This window comes from Lepisma saccharinum, chromosome 1 (genome assembly GCF_977018435.1).
Source record: "Lepisma saccharinum chromosome 1, izLepSacc3.1, whole genome shotgun sequence".
NCBI lineage: Eukaryota > Metazoa > Arthropoda > Insecta > Zygentoma > Lepismatidae > Lepisma > Lepisma saccharinum.
In genome coordinates, this window is record NC_139229.1 from 169,899,490 (window position 1) to 169,922,648 (window position 23,159).

The 23,159-nt window shown below is 37.3% G+C and overlaps 2 protein-coding genes across 5 annotated transcripts in view; one reads left to right on the forward strand and one right to left on the reverse strand.

Annotated features, from left to right (window-relative positions):
* Positions 1–7,940, reverse strand: part of LOC146003886 (uncharacterized) — a 28,458-nt gene extending 20,518 nt beyond the window's left edge. The window contains exons 1-3 of one of the 3 annotated variants that reach the window (XM_083142370.1): positions 7,886–7,940; positions 7,089–7,148; positions 87–225 (exon numbers count right to left, since the gene is read on the reverse strand). In XM_083142370.1, the coding sequence (XP_082998496.1) occupies positions 87–224 (138 nt within the window). In that variant the 5' untranslated portion in view covers position 225; positions 7,089–7,148; positions 7,886–7,940. Of the gene's footprint in view, positions 1–86; positions 226–7,088; positions 7,149–7,753 lie in introns of all 3 variants that reach the window. The other 2 variants (XM_083142361.1, XM_083142356.1) reach the window with 2 other exon arrangements.
* Positions 7,941–8,950: 1,010 nt separating this feature from the next.
* Positions 8,951–23,159, forward strand: part of Start1 (Steroidogenic acute regulatory protein-like) — an 87,048-nt gene continuing 72,839 nt past the window's right edge. Inside the window, exons 1-3 of one of the 2 annotated variants that reach the window (XM_083142392.1) lie at positions 8,951–8,993; positions 16,687–16,797; positions 21,184–21,338. In XM_083142392.1, coding sequence (XP_082998518.1) covers positions 16,701–16,797; positions 21,184–21,338 — 252 coding nt within the window. In that variant the 5' untranslated portion in view covers positions 8,951–8,993; positions 16,687–16,700. The other variant, XM_083142383.1, reaches the window with a different exon arrangement.

Sequence of the window (23,159 nt, forward strand, 5' to 3'; positions counted from 1 at the left end):
AAATATTATTTTCCACTTGTGAATCACTGAAATGTTTTCTAACCAAAGTCCATTTAATGCCTAAATTATATTTTTATATCACCTACCTTAGCATACTGAGACTGAGTGAGAACTGAATCTGAACTGATATCAGCAAAGTGGGGAATGCTGTACTCCCCTACAATTATGCACAGGTCATCATCTGGAGCATCCATCATTGCTGCTAAGTCTGATTTATCTGTCATGCTGCAATGAAAGGGAAACTTTCAATGAAATGAGGGTTATTTATTAAAGCTGGGTAATGCAGTATATCTAAACCATTTTAACAAAAAACACACACACACATGCATGTTTTTTAATTGAATTGTAGTATTAAGTTCATTTTATACACAGAAAGGCTAATCAGGACTGGACCCAGGGGAGCCGACTTGTCAAAATTATTGGGGGAGCTCTGATCACTGAAACAAATTAATGAATGACTCACTCTCTCCCTTTTTTAAGTTTCGGCCTCAGTGTTCAGAATCTCATAAAAGCCCATGAATTCCTCAAAAATATCAAAATTTTATTCACAGTTCTAATGCAGAATATTAATTGTCCACGGATGGATATATCACAAGTTTCGTCAACCATAATAGCAAAATATTCCCGACTTTTAATATCTGCTACCACGGAGCGCAAAACAGATCTCCTTAATATATCAATGATCTCGTTCTGAATGTCATGTGAGAGCCATTTGTAGCCCAAACGTCCCATCCACTCTACTAGTTCATGCACATCTTCTTTTGAAACTCTTTTTAGTAAAAATGTTAACAATACTCATAATTATATACTTAGTATATAGTAATAAGTCATGTTTTTGATTTAGTTTATTTTACTTCGCGTTTTGTGCCTCTTGGCTAATTTGCGAAGATGGGGATGAGTGATGAAATGATGAAATTGATGAATGGACATTCACAAACAACCAAGCCCGACCGGGATTCGAACCCGGGACCCTTGGCGTCGCAGCGCGATGTGCTAACCACTCGGCCACAGGGTCGGGCTAATAAGTCATGTGTTTTGCTGTCTCTGGTCAGAGGCCCCCAAAGTTGATGGTATAGAGGTCTCGGCCCCCAAAGTTGATGGTCTAGAACATTTCAAATGTGTATTTAAAGTTAAGTTCATGTGGCACAATTCAGAGTAAACTTTACAGGAGAAGCAAAATAATACATTACATTCTCTTATGCATAATTATTTGAGGGGCTCTACCCCCACATCGATAAGATTGGGGGAGACTTGAGCCCCACCCCCAAACCCCATGGAGTCGGCGCCTACGACTGGACCTACACTTTAAAGTGGGATCCGAACCACTATGTGCCTCCACCAGGTATCAAACCTGGGACTCCTTGATTAGAAGGCAACAACACTACCACTGTGCCACCAAGGAGGCACATACACAGGCATATATTATATTTACTTATGAATTGGGGTATTTATACAACTTAATGTGATAATATAAAAGTTAATTACCACAACAAGGGAGTGTTTAAATGTGAGCAATGGTGGGCCTAATGATGTTTTCTGATGCCTATGGAATTGAAAAATAATACAAATTTGACGATTTCTGTAGTTTTTATTAGGGCTGAGTCGATACCACCATTTGTTGATACTGATACTTGTATCAATCCACTTTAAAATAACAAAGGCTAGTTACTGAGTCATAAAACTAATCACATCACATTCTATTAAATAAGGACATTAAGTAACTCCCAAATTATTCTCATGTAGTACTATTATAGCACTTTAAAACATCTTGTGATATTATATGTGAACTGTTTTCTACTCCCAGACGATGCAAAAAGAAGTTTTTGAAATTGTTCCAAGCTTTTCTAAAGTGTTGCAGTTACACCGAAAAATCTGTGAATTATTATATGTGTTCCTGCTTCAATTCATGATTGCCAAAAATCATTTAAACAACATTCTTCTCGTTTGGATTAACCTGGAGAGGGAGGAAAACTACGTAAAAATATATACAAATGCAGATATACTTATTAATGCTCACTTGGCCAGCTCATGCACTATCCATTATTCTATGTCATTTGCAATAAAAACAAGTCACTGCATTATGTAAGGCCAGCAGAAGGGTAGCGTATAAGAAAATCCACCATAACCCTCCCTCTCACAGCAACATTCATCCCTTTCCCAAGAACTCCAGAATGAGCCTAGCATGCTAATGTTGGTTTTGAAAACGTCCACGATCTTACCCCACGAGTTTGCTAGCAAGAATTGGCAATGAATGGTTTCTTTTATTTCCACATAGCACAGACCACAAGGCAGTTACACGGCTTCAATGTCACGTTTTGGCGCAGCGCTTGCACATAGTCCTGCCTTTGATCTTGTCATCTGCTTTCCAGGAGGGGAGAATGCATCAATTCTTGGAAATGTACATGGAATTCCTGTGCAGGGCCCCATCGGAAGGGTGAACACCCGACAGCAGCTTTAAGTTGGGGAAACACGGTGTTTATTCCAGAGATTTGGGAATTCTTATGTTGTGCAAATATTGCAATTGTTGAGTTATATGGGAATGCAGAGATTCTGTACATAAACATATTTCCCATAGTGAAAACAGGTATATGCACATTCTTCAGCAGTGAAAGTCCTTGGGGGAAAAAACTATATAACTATGGAAACATTTACACAGGCAAGTAATCCACTGGAGATCTGAATTGTTTTACTTTTCTGTTCATCAGAATTGTATAAATTGTACAATATTATTATTGATGGTTATTTTTCCTCTACTTAATAGCTTCTTTTCATATAGTTACAGGCGTATGAATCTTGTTACTAACATTATGCATTTACCAAGAGGCTGAAGGCATAATTTCTAGTGTATTTTGAAGAAAAGTGTGATAAAATAAAAACTCAACTTTTGACAAAAGGATAACACAAAGTGACAAAAAATTATACAGATTTTGGTTAAATTCAAAGCAAAAGTCAAGGTCTATACTTATGAAAGGTTGATGAAAAAGACCACGGATGCTTAACTAACTGTGCATTTTATACACTTCTGTAAATGAGCAAGAAATTTGTAATTTTCACACAATTTCTTTTTGCAATTTTGTTGTTTTAGTATAATTATGATAAGCATATGTTGTTTAATTTCTTTTTTAAATCGTGAATCCTAAATCTACAACAGTCATACAGGTATGTGATGTTTAACATCACATCTCTATTCATTATAACATCATCTAAGTCAGAATGATTTACACATTCCTGAATAGAAGAATGGCTAATAACAAACACACGTTTGGGTAATCATAAAACGAAATTCATTCTACAAAGATGACATATATCATAAGAAGCATGATAATTTTTATCATCTGTGCAGCTGCAAGCAATACAATAAGCTTCAATTGCAAGAAGAAAGACATTTAAATAATCCCTGCACAGCTCATGAGAGCCAGAGCTAGGGTTACCAGATGACAAACTTTAAAAAAGAGGACAGTTTTAGATGCAGTTCTTTGAACACAAGTTTTGTGTTTACTAGTGTTTTGGTGAGCTTGAGGATCACACACCCCTGTAAAATAATTTTACACAGTTTCAGTATAACTAATAATAGGCCTCATTATAGGTAAATGTCGGAATATTCTATGGTAACAGTTTGTTATCTCGGAGACACATTTCTTCATTTTTACAGAAGAAACTACTTACGGAAATGAGTTTCTCTAAGGATTCCAACGTTTGTCGAGGTATTTTCTTTCATTGTGGAATCTATTTGACCAGGAAATCATGTATTTTTCAAGAGCAATATCTCACCGACGCTCAAGTGCCATTGCTTTCTCTACGTGAACTGGATGCTGTATACGTTTGATGACGTAACCCCCTGTCAGTGTTTCGAACCCCTTTTTGTTTTAACTATGCTTGCCTAACGTAACCGAACCTAACCTTATCGGAAATGGTTCATGGGGCTATCCGTCAGCTACCTGTGCATAATGTACAATTTGCACACGTGACGAACACGATAGTAGGTATTTTTCGGTGAAGAAAAACATTGCATACTTACAACGGTAGTCAACCTTTACCTGCCATATTGTGTGTTACGGAAGAAAAAAAAAGGAATAACAAAAACTACACTCTATGTGAAAAATTGTGTTTGTTTTTGTGTGAAAAGCATAATGGCTCCTTGAACTATGTTCCGCAATACACAATTGGTAACCATGCGAAAATATCAGATTTTAATGTGTCTCCGATATAACAAACTGTTGCCTATTCTATTTTAATATAATTAAGCCTTGTTTCCATATTAAAAACACTAAGTTGCTGACCAAATCAGTTTATTAAGATATAAAAACACTTAACATGTAACGTTTCAACCCTGTGTCAGGGTCTTCCTCAGACGAAGAACTAAACTAAAAAGATAAAATATGTGTGTATTTGTATTTGTGTGGCTAGTCACCCTGCTATGTTTATATAATCTTTCTGTGTGTGTATTTCATCATTTTCGTTTAGTTCTTCATCTGAGGAAGACCCTAATACAGGGTTGAAACATTACCAGTTAAGTGTTTTTATATCTTAATAAACTGCCTTGGTCAGCAAGTTAGTGTTTTTGGAATATTCTAATATTTATTTACTACGCCGGTAATGATTATTATTACCGTATGATTATTATACGGTTGTGAAACTTCGTCTCTTACTTTAAAAGAGGAACGTAAATTGAGAGTTTTTGAAAATAAAAAACTTGCAAGAATATTTAGACCTAAAAGAGATAAAGAAACATGGGAGTGGAAAATATTACATAATAATGAACTGCATAAACTATATTAATTCTTTGATGGAAGAAAAGTTCCTTACCTTTGCGCTTGCAACTGAGTGTGTGGTATTTCATTAGGCTACTTTGAAATTGAACACTGAAGCAATATTAACAATTAATTACAAATATAAAAGGTAACATTATCGTATGAGGGAAACGGATTCCTTCAAATTTACAGGAGAAAGTACTTACGCAAATCATTTTCTTTAGCGTTGTGGAAGTTCCTGAATATAGATTTGATCCATTTTAATGTGAATGCGTGTTGTTTTCTGCGAAAATCTCTGTCCGACATGCTGTTTCTGCTCCCGCCATTTGCTTTCTGTGTGAGAGTGCAATGTTCCATGTGTTAAGATGATGCAACCCCGTAGCCAGTGTTTCAGCCTCGCCGTGTTTTCACTAGAACCACGTGTCGAGTATTTTTAATTTTTTTTGGAATGCGTTTACAATACCGGACCACTCTCCAATTGCTATGAAATTTCGCCTACTCACTAATTGAGACCACCTCATCACGAGTCTGCATGTAATAATTGGCGGTCAAGTATGGAAATCGATAAAAAACGAAATAAACTATGTTTTCTTAACGTAATGTAACCCTACTATAAGAACAGCAGCTCCACGGAACAAGCCATTTTCCCCGAATGGGTGTCACTTATCGCACAACACTGCAGCAACATTGTGTTCTGACTTCACAGGAGAGAGCTTTTTCATGTTAGGCAATACGAGGTAACGTGTCTCTTAGCGAAAATATTAATTTTTCTTTGTATTTATGCTAATGGAACCTAACCTAACCACGTAAGCATTCCTTGTCTGACGTCAATATTCAAGGTTGCAACATTGTTGTGCGTAAAGGAAGAGCATTAACAAATTGCAAAAGAAAGATGGTTCCGAATTGCTGTGTATGGACAATGAACGTGGTAAATCGCAAGGTTATTTTTCAAGTTCCACACGTAAATGCGACGTATTAGCATAATTTCAAATCTGGGCACGAAAGTAGATATTTTCCGGTGAACAAGGTTGCAACACTGCATAAATCGACAAAACACTTTCAGAATGCCCCCTAAACCAGTACGTAAAATGCATTATTTCACCTTAAGAAATGTTCCGCATTCGAAAATAACACGTTAGCAATGTAAAGTCCGAAATATAGGATTCGTAGGTGTTTCCCTCATACGATAATAGTACCATATAAAATTATATTATGAATCTTGAAGTTGACGCAGTTGTCCATACCCACAAAAAGAGGACATTTCCCCATTGTCTTAAAAACCCACCAAGACCATTTTTAGGACCCAAAAAGAGGATGTCTGATAACCCATGCCAGAACCTACCTACCCACTGCAGGCCTCATTCCCACCTGCTGAGGTGGGAGATCATTCGAGTTACGAGGTGACAAGTGGTCAGCAAGACGATCCCCCACCCCATTGTTGTTGTAGGTTTCTGTGACAGAGTTACGCTACTCATTCATAGTTTCCCAATTTCCTCACTATGTCACAGGTCCCATACACAGGCTGTTCCTGCATCTGGAACCCAAAGCATGACACCTTAAACTGCACAGCCACAGTGTGGGACTATGTATGCTACCACCATTACAGAACAGTATGTGAATGCATAATTGCTAGAATCTATCACAGTAAGAAAACAGCATGCTAAGAATTAAGTATTTGACTTTTATCGAGTACAAACCTCGTATATATTCAACAATAAAAATCATGCTGTCTTCATTTTGTTAAAATCGCGGTAAAAATTTACTATCCTTCGGACACCTCTAATTTTTTCGTTTCGTCAATGTTTGACATTCGTACTTACGTATCTGCTTCGTGGAACATTCCTGAAGGTGTATCAATGTTGTTTTGATGAAATTTGAACTATGTTTCCTAACCTAACAGAACTAACCTAACCACGCACCAATGGTTCGTGGGGCTAGTGCAAATGGTTCGCACTTATAATTTGCAATTTCTAGATCCTGATACTAACACGACACCAAATTTTAACAATGTTTCCTAACCTAACAGAACTAACCTATCCACGTGTCAATGGTTCGTGGTGCTAGCTATTCTCAGTTGGAGAATTAATTTTCAACGAACAACATGAATTTCAGCTATGAAACATTCCCACATCACACAAAACACCTTCCCGATGTTCGACAATGCTACAGGAACTTATTACGGTAAGTAGTTTCTTCTGTAAAAATAAATAAATGTGTCCGAAGGATAGTAAACAAGTACCAAAATGGCTAACTACTGACATTATCAAGTTATTTAACATCGCCTATAAATAAGTAGTGCAATTTAACAAAGCATGTAAATTATTAATAAATACTTACCTGAAGTATCGATAAATGGTCACAACATTAGTGCAACTGAAGACTCTAAAGTAGGAAAATCTGAAACAGAAATTATAATTTCAGGAGGGATTCATTGGGAAAGATCAGATATTAAAAATACAAGTTAGGATTTGTTACACGCTGTTACAGTCGAGACACTCTTCTGGTACGTTTCTGACTAGAGAACTTTTCAGAAATAAGGATACAAATTCTTGTGAAACAGTGGACGGGTGTTTATCAGAAAAAGTAAACAGTTCCAATCAGATTGAAAAGTAAGCACGTTACAAACTGGTGTGCATACAAAACTAATGCATGGTTCATTAAGGTCTAGTACTTTCGTCATCGTGCGACTATCAAATGACTTCTACAGTTGGGCATTACATATTACATCACCTTTAGTTTATCAGACATTAGGCTAAATGTTACGAACTTTGGCTTTGACGGGAACGTGGGAAAGCACATACCTCAAACATTCCTTCACATATATGCTTTTGATAATTGAAAAGTGCGATTACAAACAGAAAAAAAGGGTATAAAGCGACACACATATTTTAGTAACCTTTAAATATGTGAAGCTAACATAGCCTTTGTTAAACAAAATCGTCTGCTTATGGCAAAAATAAATGTCAACAAACAATATAAAATGTCGTTTCCCTACAACATACCAAATTACTCTATCCATTGCGACGTTTTCACTACAATTTGTTCAGATTTTCTGTTTTCTTGCACCATGGAGCAAAGCCACTATAGAAAAACACCTAAAATATTACTAAACAGCATACTAAACAGTAACAGACCAACAGAGCTTCCGGAATCCGTTTTCCTTTTGCACTACCACATCACCTTTTCTTGCTGAAATCCGATTTCTATCCAGTTAAAACTAAACATACTAACTGTTGACTCTCCCCTCCTCATGTTTCTCTTATCGCACAATGTTCAAACGCACTTTTTTTCAAGCTATGCCCTTCGTATTTTGTTGTAAACGTTAATAACTTTCGTTGTTAGTTTAAACATTATAGGTTTAGAATTCCTACTATCAATACAATACAATTATTAGATGCTTAACCGAAAAGGTATTATTTATGTTAATAGACCTATGCCTAACCTAACAACGAAAGCATTCAGCCAGCTGGGCTTGACAAAAAAGTTTTTTTTCAGCAGTTTCTCTGTTTGTGTTTTCTAGAGGTGTGTGGGATCCCGAAAAGTCGGGACCAGGATCGGGGGAAAAAAATTCCCGTCCCGATCCCGACTTCGCGAAAAAAATTTCCCGTCCCAATCCCGACTTCGGGAAATGACTTCCCGACTTTTCGGGATCCCGACCAGCCGGGAAATACCGAATGGTCATTTTAAAAAGTAGTTAATTCTCTACGTTTTTTACATTGCAAGTGTCTGGAACTTATCGGAAATTGTTTGTTTTTATTCAAGGAATGCAAAAACAATCACTTAAGTTGAAGGAATTCGAGATTTCTAGAGCTTCGGGAAATTTCGAACATTTCCCGCCCCAAAAATTTGCAACTAATGGTGGACAATTTGTCCGGAAATTTTTGTGCATCCCAAAAGAAATAAGTGACTGCCAGAATGCGTTGCACTGTGGATTTCTCTAATCGGGTCTACTTTATTGCACTACGCTGGACCAACTTAGCGTTTGACGTCATACGAGGAATTCAAACGTTGTTACATTAGGTGCTTTAGGTTTGGTCCCCTTAGCATAAATACACATCAGATATATTATTTATGCTAGAAGAACTAAAACTAATAAGCCTAACCCAACAACGTAGGCATTTTCAGCGTATCAATGTAAGCTTTCAACGGTGACGTAAGAACGCAAGGTTGCTCCATAGTTGTGCGATAAGAGAGATCCTGCTGTTATCTGCAAAAAAAAAACAGCAGTGTTTGTATTTCTGAGTCTGAGTGTTGACAAGGAACTAAGTTTTATATATATATATATATATAAGTATATTGTTTACTTGTGTTATGCTTATAGCAATGCAAGAAAAATAGTTTGCCTTATTTAAAATTGATATAACTAGCCAACTGCACAAAGGTAATATTTAGAATCGTAAAATTATTGTGACAGTTGAATATGTTGTCCATTCACCAAGAACTTTAAATTCTGTTGTTATCAGTCCTGTGGGTCTGCGATTGCACGATCATTTTGTATATGTCGGTTAAAATTTTTCAAATTTCTACTTGTGATGTAAATGTTTAAAAATTTAGAACATCTATTTTCTAAAGAAGGAATATCATGAATTGTTCAACACTTTTACTATTCATTTGCTTTATGATTCGCTTCATCAGAAGTCAAGTTAGAAGTACATTTCGGTAAATTTCATATCATTGTCATGTATACACATAGAAAATGTGCACGAAGTATGCCATGTTATATGGTGATATTACACAGTATAGATATTTTTTGTTGAATTAGATAGTCCAAAAAAAAATGATTCATTTCTTGCACTCAAAAGTAGTCTATGGTTTACTCTAGGATGTTTCTCGTGTTTTAAAATGACCAGGACTTATCAAAACATTTAAGCTATTTTCAAGTGGTTCTGAGAACCCTCCTCCCTTGTACTCGAAATTATGGGTAACAGTTTCAGGCATCGGAGACACATTTCTTCAATTTTACACAAGAAACTACTTACGGAAATGAGTTTCTCCAAGGTTTACAACCTTCGTCGATATATATTCTTTCTGAAACTTCATCCTACAATGCAGCAGAACAATAAATAATCACTTTTCATGTAATAATATTGCGCATTTTGTGAAAATCGACATCATGCCGTTGTTTCCAAGATGTACCTGCAGATGGCTCTGGCGTCGGAAGTCACGCGATCTCGCTAGTGGAATCAGGGTTTCCAAACGCAATTTTTTTCGAGAAACGCGAGGTTTGTTTTTCTTCGAGAAACGCGCGGTTTTTTGTCGAGAAAGGAAAATGGTTTTTCGATGAATTTAGGGGTGAAATGGGTGCTAATGGAACCTAACCTAACAGGCCTAACCTAACCTCGTGTGAATGGTTCGTGGGGCTAGCCGTGGATGGTTTTTGGGGCTAACGTCAATGGTTTGTGGGGCTACCCGTGGATGGTTTTTGGGGCTAACGAACAATGTTTCATCGAAGTGTACAATTTCCAGACGTGATCCCCGGTTTTTTACAACTTTCATGCACAATAGAGTTGGAAACATTGATATTCGAAAACAAAAGAAGCGTTACAATTCGCAAAGCAAGCGATATCGCACCGTGACGTGCTTTCCGTAGCATTAAGGAAAATGGTTTATTTTAGCAGAAGAAGTCTTTGTTTTTGTGCAAAAAGCATATTGGCACCTTCCACTATGTTCCGCAATACATAATTGGTAAGTACAAACCACGAGAAAGACAAAATATCCGATTTAAATGTGTCTCCGATGCATGAAACTGTTAATAAATTATGTAATGTGCACTGAGGAATAGAGAGTCTAGCAATGATAGAACGATCAATCTCTGTTCTCTGATTATTTTCAATTCGTATTATTTATTGTCATGCCGGACACAATTTATAAGTGACACTCAGTTTTATGTATTTCTCACCCTTTGGTATAATGATGAGGTAGGTTGGAAGGAGCTATTCTAGCAGCCTTTCTATTACCTGTTTGGTATGGGGAAAACACCTTGTTCATTTCGTCTTGTTTGACATTGGTACTCTATTATGCAATGCCAAACATTCTTTAAGGTGGGAGTTTGCTTTTCTCATGAAAATAATTTCAATTTTTCACATTACGAGTATTTATTGTTCTTCCTTTTTCGCTTTCGTAAGCTTGGAGCATCGTGGATCATCAGTGGGTATGCACAAGGGCACCGACTTTCCAGAATTTCTGTGGGTGCATATCAATGGCGGTTAGATCTGTAATTATCAAGTATTGTATACTTTAAACAACTTACATGCACAATGATTACAAGAGTCAATGATATTATCAACACGTTACTAAAAGAAAATACCACATTCATACAAATTAAAATGAAAAAATCTTCATAAATGCAAATAATTTTAATTGTATTGCAGAAAGAACTATGCAAGGATTTTGTTGTGAACAGAAACTACAAAATGACTAACTTTATGTACCAAATAATAATAATCATGACATTTTAACTCTCAATATAAAACACATTCCTTATTACGTCATTTGCACTTATGATTTTTTTGCAATTTTGGTAATGTCAATATTTTTAGTCATTTCTTTATGAATATGCAAAATTGCCAAATCATTCAATCTTTTTTCGGTCATTGTTGACCGCAAAATCGTTTTCAATCATCTAAATGCTGAAAATGACCATTCAGAGATACCAGAAGTAACAGGTATAGTTAATATCACCCATACAAATTTCACAAATTCTGTGAGCATTTCACGCATGGGACCACTGTTTTCTCTACTTAAAATATTTCTAATGTCGGACAAGTTGCCCACTTTTTCTTTGTTCGTTCTGCACACATCTAGAAACATGTCCCTGTGCAATGTTAGCTTGTCTTTATCAAAGTCTGTACCATAGAACTGCAGAATTCGATCAGCACCAATTTGACCGATAGCAAAAGCTTTTCAAGTTGTGAAATAAGATCCAAAACCTTTGTTTGAAATCTACGATTTAGCGAATCCACAGCCACATCAATTATTTCAAATAATATTTGTCTGTACATTTCCTCCGGCGTTTGATACGTATGAGGATCACTACCTTCGTCGTAGCGTTTTGGCATCTTCCTTTTTCTAGGCAAAACTTGTTCATCAATGTTCAATTCCTCCGCTTTCCTCATGGTTTCATTCCACAACTCAGCGATTGTAGTGATTTTACCCTCACACACCACCTTGTGGGTCAGAATGGTCGCAAAGTCGGTCTGGGAATGTTTTTTACAACACCATCTTTGTTGTCTTCTTGTAGCGATTGAAACACTGCTAGCCTCTTTGGCGAATGTTTTAGAAATGATATTAATTCACGAAGAATCACCAGAAAGTCTCGCACGTAACTGATACCTTGCATCGCATCTTGCACTACCAAATTCAAATTATGCACCGAACAATGGACAAATATAGCTCTCGGCTCCAACTGAGTAATCCTACTTTGTAATCCTGTTAAATGTCCACGGACATTACTCGCGCCATCATTACATTGACAACGACAGTATTTTATGTCGAGAGATAAACGTCTTATGACATCCTGGATGTCTTCAAACAATGTCCTAGAACTTGTTGAAGCTATTTCATAGAATCCCATAAACACTTCTTCAACTTGCAGATTTTCATTGACAAATCTGAAGCATATGGATATTTGTTCCTTCACTGATATGTCGGAAGTCTCATCTACAATGAGAGAAAAATATTGTGCCGCCTTAATAGATTTCACAATATTTTGCTGTACATCGCTGGATAATAAAGAGACAATTTCATTCAATATATCGTGAGCAACCCACTTAAATGTAGTTTGCTTCAGCCAAGATTTCAACTCAGGAGCATCTTCTGCTCTAAGCAGCAGCAACTGATGAATATTTGATGCTTCATCGGTGTGACCCCGAATTGCTATTCCTTGCTGACTTAAAAATTGGAGGGACGTTATTATCTTTAAAATCACCTTGCGTGCATTTTTCATATCTCCTAATTTATGTGTTGAGATAAGAGATGACACATTGGTTCCTTGTTTCGTAGTTGCCAGAACAGTCACGGACTAACGATGAAGTGTACATTTTTCATGAACCCTGAAACGTACAATTGCCTTTTGCCACTGGGAAAATCAATTTCGAACTAATGCATTACAGGAATTCCTGTCTGCAGAAGTAGCAGTTGCCGACGGAAGCACTTTACTGGAATCAAAAGCATTTTTTACACACACTACAGAACACTTTGTCCAATTCTTTGTCGTAATAAATCCAAGGAAATGTCTTTTTCCATCCTTCATGGTATGACCTGCCTGACGATTTCTTGACACTTGTTGCTAATGTACTACAGGAACTGGCAGAAGACACATTCTCGGGTTCCTTATTTTTTGACTGAAGATGCTTTTCGCTATGTTCAGTGTCAGTAATACTTTGATGACGACGACAAACGTATGACGAATTTATCCATAGCAACTAGCAAACCTACTGTTCGAATTCGAAAGTATGTAAAGAAGCAATACTCAATATTGTGTTTCAGCTTTCCACACGCGTCCCGTGCCACGTTTGAAAATTGCAAAATTTTTTGCCTGGCGAAGAGCTTTTGCTCCACGCATCCGGTCAGTAGACCCTCTTCTTTGTACTAACTATTAACACGGTAACACACCTTTTTTCTGAAAATGAGAAGTTCCCAGTCTACAATCTAAGCTCCCGCATCCTTCCAAGTCATTGTCTCTCAGAGAACAAACAAAACGATAACAATCCAGTGTACATGAAAACAACTTCACTGAAATTGTAAACCACACCGCTCTTATCTGATTGAATCAAACAAAATAAGAAAAATCAACTATTGAGGTAGTCGGGCACAATCAGCTTCCTTGGTTTCGGTTTATTCTTTATTGGTGCTCAATATCGGCAAGTAGTTATTTTTAAACAATTGTTGACGAATGGAGTGGGCGTATTGTAGTGTGTCACTTATAAGGAAACATAGCCGAAAAGAACGGGATTCTATTCACAATACAATATACTTCCATTGTTATTGTGGGGACTGCCTTTGACTTGGCCAGAGACAGGCAAGGAAGGGGGGAATGTGTTGCTTGGTTGCCTTTGCACAAACACATTTGAAACAATTATGTTTTAGAGGTTAGAAATTTTAACTTCCATCTCAATGTTTTAATTGCTTATTATTTTTTGATAATGGCAAGTGAGAAATATTTATTTTATTTTGTTTTTATCAAATTAAAAATTTCCCACAAACCATTCACGGATAGCCCCAAAAACCATTCACACATAGTCCCAGAAACCATTCACGGTAAGGTTAGGTTAGGCAAACAGTTAAAATTAGGGGTTTTTTACCGAAAAATGTCCCACAAACAATTCACGCATAGCCACAGAAATCATTCATGGAAGGTTAAATTAGGCAAACATAGTTAAAATTTGGGGTCGTATTTGGTTTTTTCATCTTCTAGCAACACAACGGCGTGGTTGGAAACACTGGGGGTTACGTTATCAAATGTACGCAACAGAAACAAGTAAAAGCAACGGCAATTGTGCGTCGGAGATATATTTCTCTTCAAAGATACATGAATTCTTGGTCCAATAGATTCAACGATGAAAGAAAATACCTGCACGAAAAGTGTTTTCCCCATATCAAACAGTTACCACCTTTTTGACCCCCTGACCGGTTTCAGGTAGAGAGGACCACTGAGGCAGGCATTTATGGAGATTGCTACTCGTATAATTACAATATGAGAGATAACCACTTGATTTCCTTGATGTTCATGAACTAGTTTTGACTAATAATCTGTCAAAATAATCACGACAATTGTGAAGTGTGCCTAAAAGGCAGAAATAATCGAGAGTATTTATTCTTCATAATATAATATATTTAAGTAGTGTAGGAAATCATTTTTTTCTTGAACATAACTCACCTTTACCATATAAATTAAATCTTTAATATTAATTATTGTAGCTATTAGTGGATCACAATATTCATATGAGTAAATACATTAACTTGAAGAAATCTATTTTCAGCAATTTCAATCAATCTCTGCCAAGAGTATAAAACAATCTCCATTGGCAGCAGTATTAAAGAAGGCTGCGACCATTTTCACCAGGTGGTTAGAATAACATGTAGGGCTATTTTCACCAGGTGCTGAGAACAGCATATGTGGCTATTTTCACCAGCAAAAGTAATTGCCTGAATCATACCATAAGATTGTATTTTATTTTTTCTTATTTTATTCATTTACAGTGTTGCTGACTTATATATGTTTAGACTTAGACTGACTTACTTGTATTACCGTATTCTGTGTTTGTTGTTTTCAAGTGCAGGCCTTTTACACCCTTTAGTGCCACTGGCATATGCAGAGGGGCTGAAGGGCTACAGGCCCCCTGAAAATTTCAGAAAATAAAAAAAATGAAATGAAAGCAGTAGAAAGTAGGGAAAACCCAAGTGGTAAGTGCAAACCCCCTTAAAATGGCCCCAATAAACATTTTTGTCTTTGAATAACTTTTAAAACGAAGGTTTGAAATTATAATTGAATCTCATATCTCGTGAAAAAGAAGGACAACGGGGTATCACCAAACTTGACTTACGGTGATGCAAATGTTAGCCTCTTAGACTCATGGCACTGAACCCACGTTCACATTCAGCTGTAGATATTGGTACAATTTTTTGATTGAATTCACGTAATCTTTTAGTTAGGTGGAAATGTATTTTGGATTTTATTTTTTGATGAGAAAACCTTGAACTAGTGACGCACACATGCTTTCGCTTACATGACTTGTCACCACAAAACACATGTTCACAAGCAACTAAATGCCATACGTGTGTAATAGGACTACATACGAAGAGAAACTCAAGTCTTCAAATCGGCTTTTCATAGTGTCCACAAAAGGTTGAAACAATTACTTACTTCCCAATGAATGGTTTTCCTGTAACTCCTTAACTATGGTCCTTCCTACACCGTGAATCAATCAATTTTAATGTTTCAAGAGTAACCATGTCAATTTCTTACTTGCTCTAAGAACTGAAGGATTTCGGTTTTGCATATACAATGGTAATGCTTTCAGTACTTGTAGAGCATCATAAAGTACAGCAAATTCCATTATAAAATAACTACTTTGTGAAATGTTTTACCAATCCCTCAAACCTAGATCTCTTACGAGTCAATCGGAGACCATCTCAACTTATTTTTTTAAAGACAATAAAGCACTATAGATCCCAACAAGTTCTCGAACAGGATTGAACGACAAAGTGACCCAACATTCGTCAAAAACACGGCCCAATTTTAGTAATTGATAGAAAAGTACTTGTAAAACAACAGAAGTCTGATAAAATACTGAATGCATGACATCTAAAAGAGACACAGCCAGGGGAGCATAACTTTTCATAAATATTGGGTGTGCTCAGACACTTGAATTATAATTTCATGTATTATGATATTAATCCTCACCAACAATGCATCCTAACTTTTTTTTAAAAATCTCTTATTTACTGATTTCAGTAAGCACTCCACCACAAATTGTGATAACAAATATAATAATAATAACATAAAATATTGAGTGGGCTCGTGGATACTTTCTACGGATTCTTTGGGCCCAACTTAGTGGTGCATTTTTTTGTTTCACCTTGATACGATCTCCCGTTCTCGAGAAAAAGGTAGTGTCTGGGTCGCTCTGAAACACCCTGTATAATGCTTCAGACAGTGGGGACTTCAAGCACAATCACTTGCATTATCCATTTTTTATTCCTCACAAATTGCTAGGCTACTTTCTGTATCTTTGAAATTAGTTCCTTCGAACTTCAAACTTACTTCCATAGTATTTTAAAAGCATTCCTCATACTCGTGTACAACTTGCAAAAATGATTACATAGTCAAAATTGTGACCCTTGAAGCAAATGGCTAATGACTTGAATTCTCTAATATGCAGTATTTTTCTGAGCAGCTAAAGATGTTGACTTTCCTTTTCTTGTTTTGTTGTAGGTGCCATAAGTTCTATGGGTGAGCGAGAGAGATTGGCTAGAGTTGCAGCTGAAAACATGCTGACCGCAAGTTCTTCAAGTCACCAACAACTTGTTCCACCTCTAGATCTCAGTACGTATTTTAAATGTTGCAATTTTTATGAATTTTTCTTTAGAATTGTCAGTGTTCTTAGATGTTATCTGTTACCATAGGATACATAACGGTTCGTTTTTTTACTATATATTTTATTAGTGATGGTAAATATGAAAATTTTACAACTACATAAAAGAATATATTTCTTTGTAGCTGATCAGTGGTGATTGATTCATGTTGAGTTTTTAGACTTTTAACCGCTGTTTTAAGTTTCTATACACATACTGGGTTAAAGTTGCCATACTCGGAGAGCCTTCTGGAGACCGTTTAAAGAGTCTGATTGCAGTGAAACTTGGTATAGAGGCTATGAAGACCATGGGGAAGAGAATGCTGATGAAAAAAATAGTTAAATTTTTCACCACTAGGTTGAAATGTGGCACTGAAATCTGGTGCACATTGAACATCATGGGGAAATACATTTGTGCGCTCATTGACCATTCTGTCTTGTGCTTCCAAATGGTCGTTCATGTTGACAGGGTGCATATTGAACACTGCTGTACTGACATAAACTCAAATTACTGGTTGTTATTGCTTCAGGGTTAAATTTCAACATGGTGGTGAAAATTTGAACTCTTTACTTTTCATCAGCATTTGCTTTTCCATAATCTGTTGCTTCGATCTGTCTCCAGAATGCTCTGAGGAGAGTAACTGTAATTATGGCCACCCGGTATTTATGTTTCCGAGATTTGTTCTGCCTCTCTTCTCAGGGAAATGTGGAAACGCGTATGCTACACTGTTCGTCGTTTATATGGACTACCTGTAGCAGGGTTGGAGACAAGAGACATAGCAAACCCTGCTTTGGCCAGTCAGCATGCAAACAAGGAACGGTGTAGCACACACACTGGTATAACTGTATGCCCACAGCCATTCATGGACCAACAGTTGCACACTTAACATAAATTTTCAGGTTGATTACTCCAAGTAAAGGTAATGTTCCCTGTGCATATAGCACCATGCCATGAAGGCACAATTAGGGAATGTGGGCGAATTCTTGATCTCGGCCATTTTGGAGGTGATGTGATCAACACCACATTCTGGCCACCTTTACCCTCCAGGGTTGCTCCCAGGTGCCCTTTCATTTGAGGAGCCCCAGAGCTGTTTTATGCAGGGACAAGGCTGGAAAAATTCCGACCTTAGACCACCCACCATGGGAATTAACCTGGTTCTCTTGCATGGCAGTCAGATGCCATACTGACTAGACCTGCAGCTCATAAATTATTTCCAGTATCAACTCCTAACTTCTCTGACATATTAGAGCCTGGGCCACCACAAAGATAATCTTCCCTGGCATTTTACACTTCCTGACAGGTCTTACCCAGACCACCAGATGAGGTGGAGCCTCGGCCAGCAAAAAATAATACTCCCAGGCACCTGGTTTATATCATATATCACTCTGCCTCAAACATATCATGTGTTCGGGTACTACAGACTGACGACTAGTTAGGGACAAGCATGCTACCCTGAGGAGAGAGACAGAACCAGCCTCTGAAACATACATATACAGAAACTTAAAACACTGGCCAAAAACTCAACAAAAATGAAACACCAATATAAAATTAATGATAACTGATACCAAGGTGGTCTATTATAAAATTGTCATTGTCTATGCTTAGTGAAAAAGTCAATGTAAAGTGTAAATCACCAACCCTGAGACCTTCTGTAAACAAACCGTCTCACCGATTCGATGTATCACTGAACACGGAGACCTTCCCGCATGCATAGAACTCGCCATCTTGAAAGTGGCACTACTTCCTTGCTGTTCACATGATTATTTTTAAAAAATAACCAATGTTATAAAATATCATTATGTACACAAATCTCTAAGCTCATTGAAAGTTACAATGCATATTCCTACAAAATGTTCACACTTATCTTGCCTTGCCATGTCACCAAGTTATTTTATGAAGTGCACTATATTTGGCGGAACAAAAATCATTATTAGGATGCTTGTCAAAGTTTCCAACCGCAATAAATTTACGAACTTTCTTTGTCTTGTTTTGATCACCATCATCAATATGTTTATTGGACTTACAGCATTGCATATGGCTGTTTATGCCCATTATATATTTTATTTACATAAGATACAATTTACATAAAATCTACAAACAAATTTCAAATACGCTCCTATCTATATCAAACCTTAGAAATATACATTACCATGTTATATCATTTTGTCTAAAAAAAATGCAAGTAAAATATATTCAATTCACATGCAAGAAAGAAGCCAAATTTATGGGAAATGATTACTGGTGCAAAGAGTTAACCATAAAGGTGAAGCAATAAGTACAAAAGAAAAAGCATTTGGTTTAAAGTGAGACGTCATTTGCGGCAGCGTATCCCATGCTGCAGATTGGCCGTTGTTTTACCTTAACGTAATGAATCCTGTAACAACGCTGGATTTTCGTGTGGATTATTTTACTTCTATGAGTTTGCTATGCTTTCTGCATGCACGTGGTTTTGTTTACAGAAGGTCTCGGGGTTGGTGATTTGAACTTTAGTGCTGATATTTCTTGGTTGAATATGTAAGGTAAAAAAAAATTAAAACTGAGTTACACTTATTGCAAGGAAGACATAAAATTATCCTTGCATGGATATACATGGTGGGCAAATAGTCTGCTTATCCCTGGCATCAACATGAATTTGGATCCTGTGTGCCTCAGACTGGAAGCCCATCAACATATTTGGGATTGTGCAATGCTGTGGAGCAACCAGCCATTATATTTTTTGTACAATAATGGGTAATGTTTATTGCAATAGGCACATTACCCACTGGAGCCAGGGTGGTCATTTTGGTAAGGTGTCCTGGCTACCACATGGGAGATCCTGGTTTGATTCCTGGTGTGGGTTATCTTATGTCGGAATTTTTCCAGCCTTATTCCTGCATAAAGTGGCTCTGGAGTTCACCCAGCCTCAAATATATGGGTATGTGGGCAACCCTGGGAGGTAAAGGTGGCCAGAGGATGGTGCTGATCATATCACCTCCAAAAATGCACAAGATTGAGAATGTGTTGGGCCGTACCTTACATCTCCCCTGTATGTGACTTCATGCTATGGTGCAAAGTACACAGGGAACCTTATCTTACATTACCCACTATCGTACAAAAAAAAAAAAATCATAATGATACAACAAAAGATTTGAAAGTGACACCCTATAGCCTTTGCCAGTAAACAAGTTATCATGTGAGGAATTAATCTGGCAGCAGGAAACCTGAAACTTGCATCTTCACAATTTTCTTACAAGAGCAAGTAATAAGAATCATCTTTGTAGTGCTATCTATTTGAATTCCCATGACCAGAATGTTTTATTTTTGATCCAAGGAGATACCTCATTTTTACCAAGAACTTGAACATATCTCGTCTTTTGTGATGGTTTTAATGGGAAAGGCAGAAGATCATCTGTTTGGATCTGTTAGTTCATCTGCATATGGTTGATGACAAAATAGTTGATTCCTGAACTTAAGGCGAAAGGCAAATCCAGCACTGACTGGTTCCAACATGAGAACCTATTCATTATGCAATCAGTGTGTCATTGCTTCTTAACAATAACGAGATTTTCCAAACAAGTGGATCATTTGGTGTGTCCACCTTTGCCATGGTCAGTGCAAAGGCTGGATTCTGCAGAGAATTTTGCATGGTGGAATCATAAAGCAGGAAGTCCACAAAATGCCCCAGATTTCAAATGACATATTACAAAATATGTGATGGCATAAATGCTATGAAAAATGAACAACCAGACCTGATGATGCATCCATCTGTGCAGAGCACATAGTACAAATGTTTTGGATCTGAAAATGACATTATTTACTCCATGTTGTAAATGTTGTATAAAGTAAAGAGGCGAAAGCAAGTGTTAAAATAGTGTTAAAATTGTTATCCTGTTCAGTCATCTTGTTGATAAGAATGAGAATATATTGTATACCAAAGCAGATAAGATATGAGAGTCATATTACAGAGATAGGATGTTCTCATTTGATTGGAATACTGAATTTATGAATTCCATTAGATAAAAAGTACCAATTATGACAACTGGATCTGAATTGACAGATGCTGTAATTTGCATATCTAAGCAGCCCAACCGATCTGAGAATATCAGAATGAGAAGTGAGAGTAATTTTTTCTTCTACCTTCATTATGTTCACACACATTTACAAATTCCAGTTCCTGTCAATTCAGGTTCAACTGTCTGAGTAGGATGAGGCAATTAATGGTATTCATAAGTTCAACGTTCCAAACTGCCAAGAATATCCTGTCTCTGTAGTAGGCGACCCGTTGCTCATCTGCCTTTTTATAATTTCTAAATATTCAGCAATATATTCTAAGAGTTAAATGAAATGAATATTTATATGACCACATTTCTATTTTCAGGTCACAGTATAAATTCCAATAGAGAGTACTACAGTGCGGACTTGGTTGCTGGATTTCGGCCAAATGGACGTATGTCGGTAGTTAGGAGATTTTTCTGCCTTTTTGTAACATTTGATCTTCTCTTCACATTCCTCATGTGGTTAATATGCATTATGGTAAGTGCTGATGGAACTTGGGCTAATTCTTAACCTGCACATAGTAAGTATTGGGTTGGTGCAAATGAAATGTCCGGCCCAGGTGCGTCATTGCCAAAGGCCAAAAAAATCAAAACTACAATACCTGGTTAATCAAAATAGTCGCCGTCTGCAGCCACACACTTTTGTCATCGCTCAGCCAACAATTGGATTCCATGGCGAAAGAAGTCTGGAGTGTGCGACGCAAAGATGTCCTCAACGGCATGTTTCACCTCCCGATCATCAGCGAAGGTCTTTCCTGTCAGGAAGTGATCGAGATGCCGGAAGTGATGGTAGTCAATGGGAGAGAGGTCGGGAGAATATGCTGGATGAGGAAGGGTTTCATATTGCAACTCATGGAGAGCCTGCACCGTCCTTTGTGCGACATGTGGGCGAGCATTGTCATGCAACACGAGGACACCATGTCTGTGGACCATTGCTGGATGCTTGTGGAGAAGTTTGTGGTGCATTTCATGGAGTTCAGCACTGTAACAATTTGCATTGATGGTTTCACCTCGCCTGAGAAAGACATGGATCACACCCACCATAGACCACCATACCAGCAACAACACCTTCCGTGGGTGGAGAGGTGGTTTTGGAAACCTCCCTGGACGTTGATCACGATCCAACCATTGTCCTGATTGTTTATGATTGTCATAGCAGATCCATTTTTCATCTGAAGTGACAATCCGATGCAGGAAACCATCCCAGTTATTCCTTACACTCAGAGAACTGCACACCTCCAGACGGCGAGTCTTGTTGACCGGTGTCAAATCATGTGGTACCCATGAGCCAACTTTTTCACTTTACTGATCACACGGAACACTTTTCCGAGGGTCCGCTTCCACGGAATTACTGAGGAGCTCATCCGAACATGATGTTGGTCTATGGCCACTGGGTTCATTTTGCAATGCTGTGTCACCGGAACGAAATTTGACAAACCAGCGGCGAATGGTGCGTTCATTTATCAATCCTGGCCCAAATGCACTGTTAGTGTTTTTGGCAGCTTGCTGATCAGAATATCCCAGTTTGAATTCATAAAGACAAATCACTCGCAATTGTGTGTTCTCTATGGTGCACTTTCAGATGACCCTGTTCAGCAACACACTGCCTCCTGACTGTCAAGGTGCTCCAGCCTGTTTGCTGGACGTATACAGAGTTTATGACGTTAGACCTGTGACCTCAGTCAATCCCTGTGTTGTGTTGTTGAGGTGAGTTTCCCACCAGACATCAAAGTGGACATTTCATTCACACCAACCCAATAGTATATGATGTAGAAGCAATAAAAGACACAAAGCATATGCATTGATTTTTGATTAGACTTATGGTGAAATATCACGTGAAGCATTCTTCTTGCTAACTTTTGTAGACTACGAAAAGATTCTCTCGAGCTATCGACCAGGTGAGTTGTGGAAATGATTTCACATTCCCACAACTCACCTGGTCGATAGCCCAAGAGAATCTTTTCGTCATTCGTCGCCAGGAAAGCTTCAAGTCTTATTTCTGTAGACTAATTTTAAAATCACAATAAAGTAATTTCTTTCTGTTCCTATTTATGTTGTAATACCCCAATTTTATGTTCTTTGACTTTATATTTCCCCACATTATACATTAAATATTCATGAACCCAACAGAGCATAATGCCATAATGTTTTCCCAGATTTTACATTTTCATGCTCAAGTTTTTTGAGCTTCATCCTTTTAAAAAATGTAGAATTGAGGTTCCACTGTAATAAAAGTTAACTATTCAATTTTCGTGCTGCCTTTTAAATTTTGTATTTGCAATATTGCATTCAAGTCTAT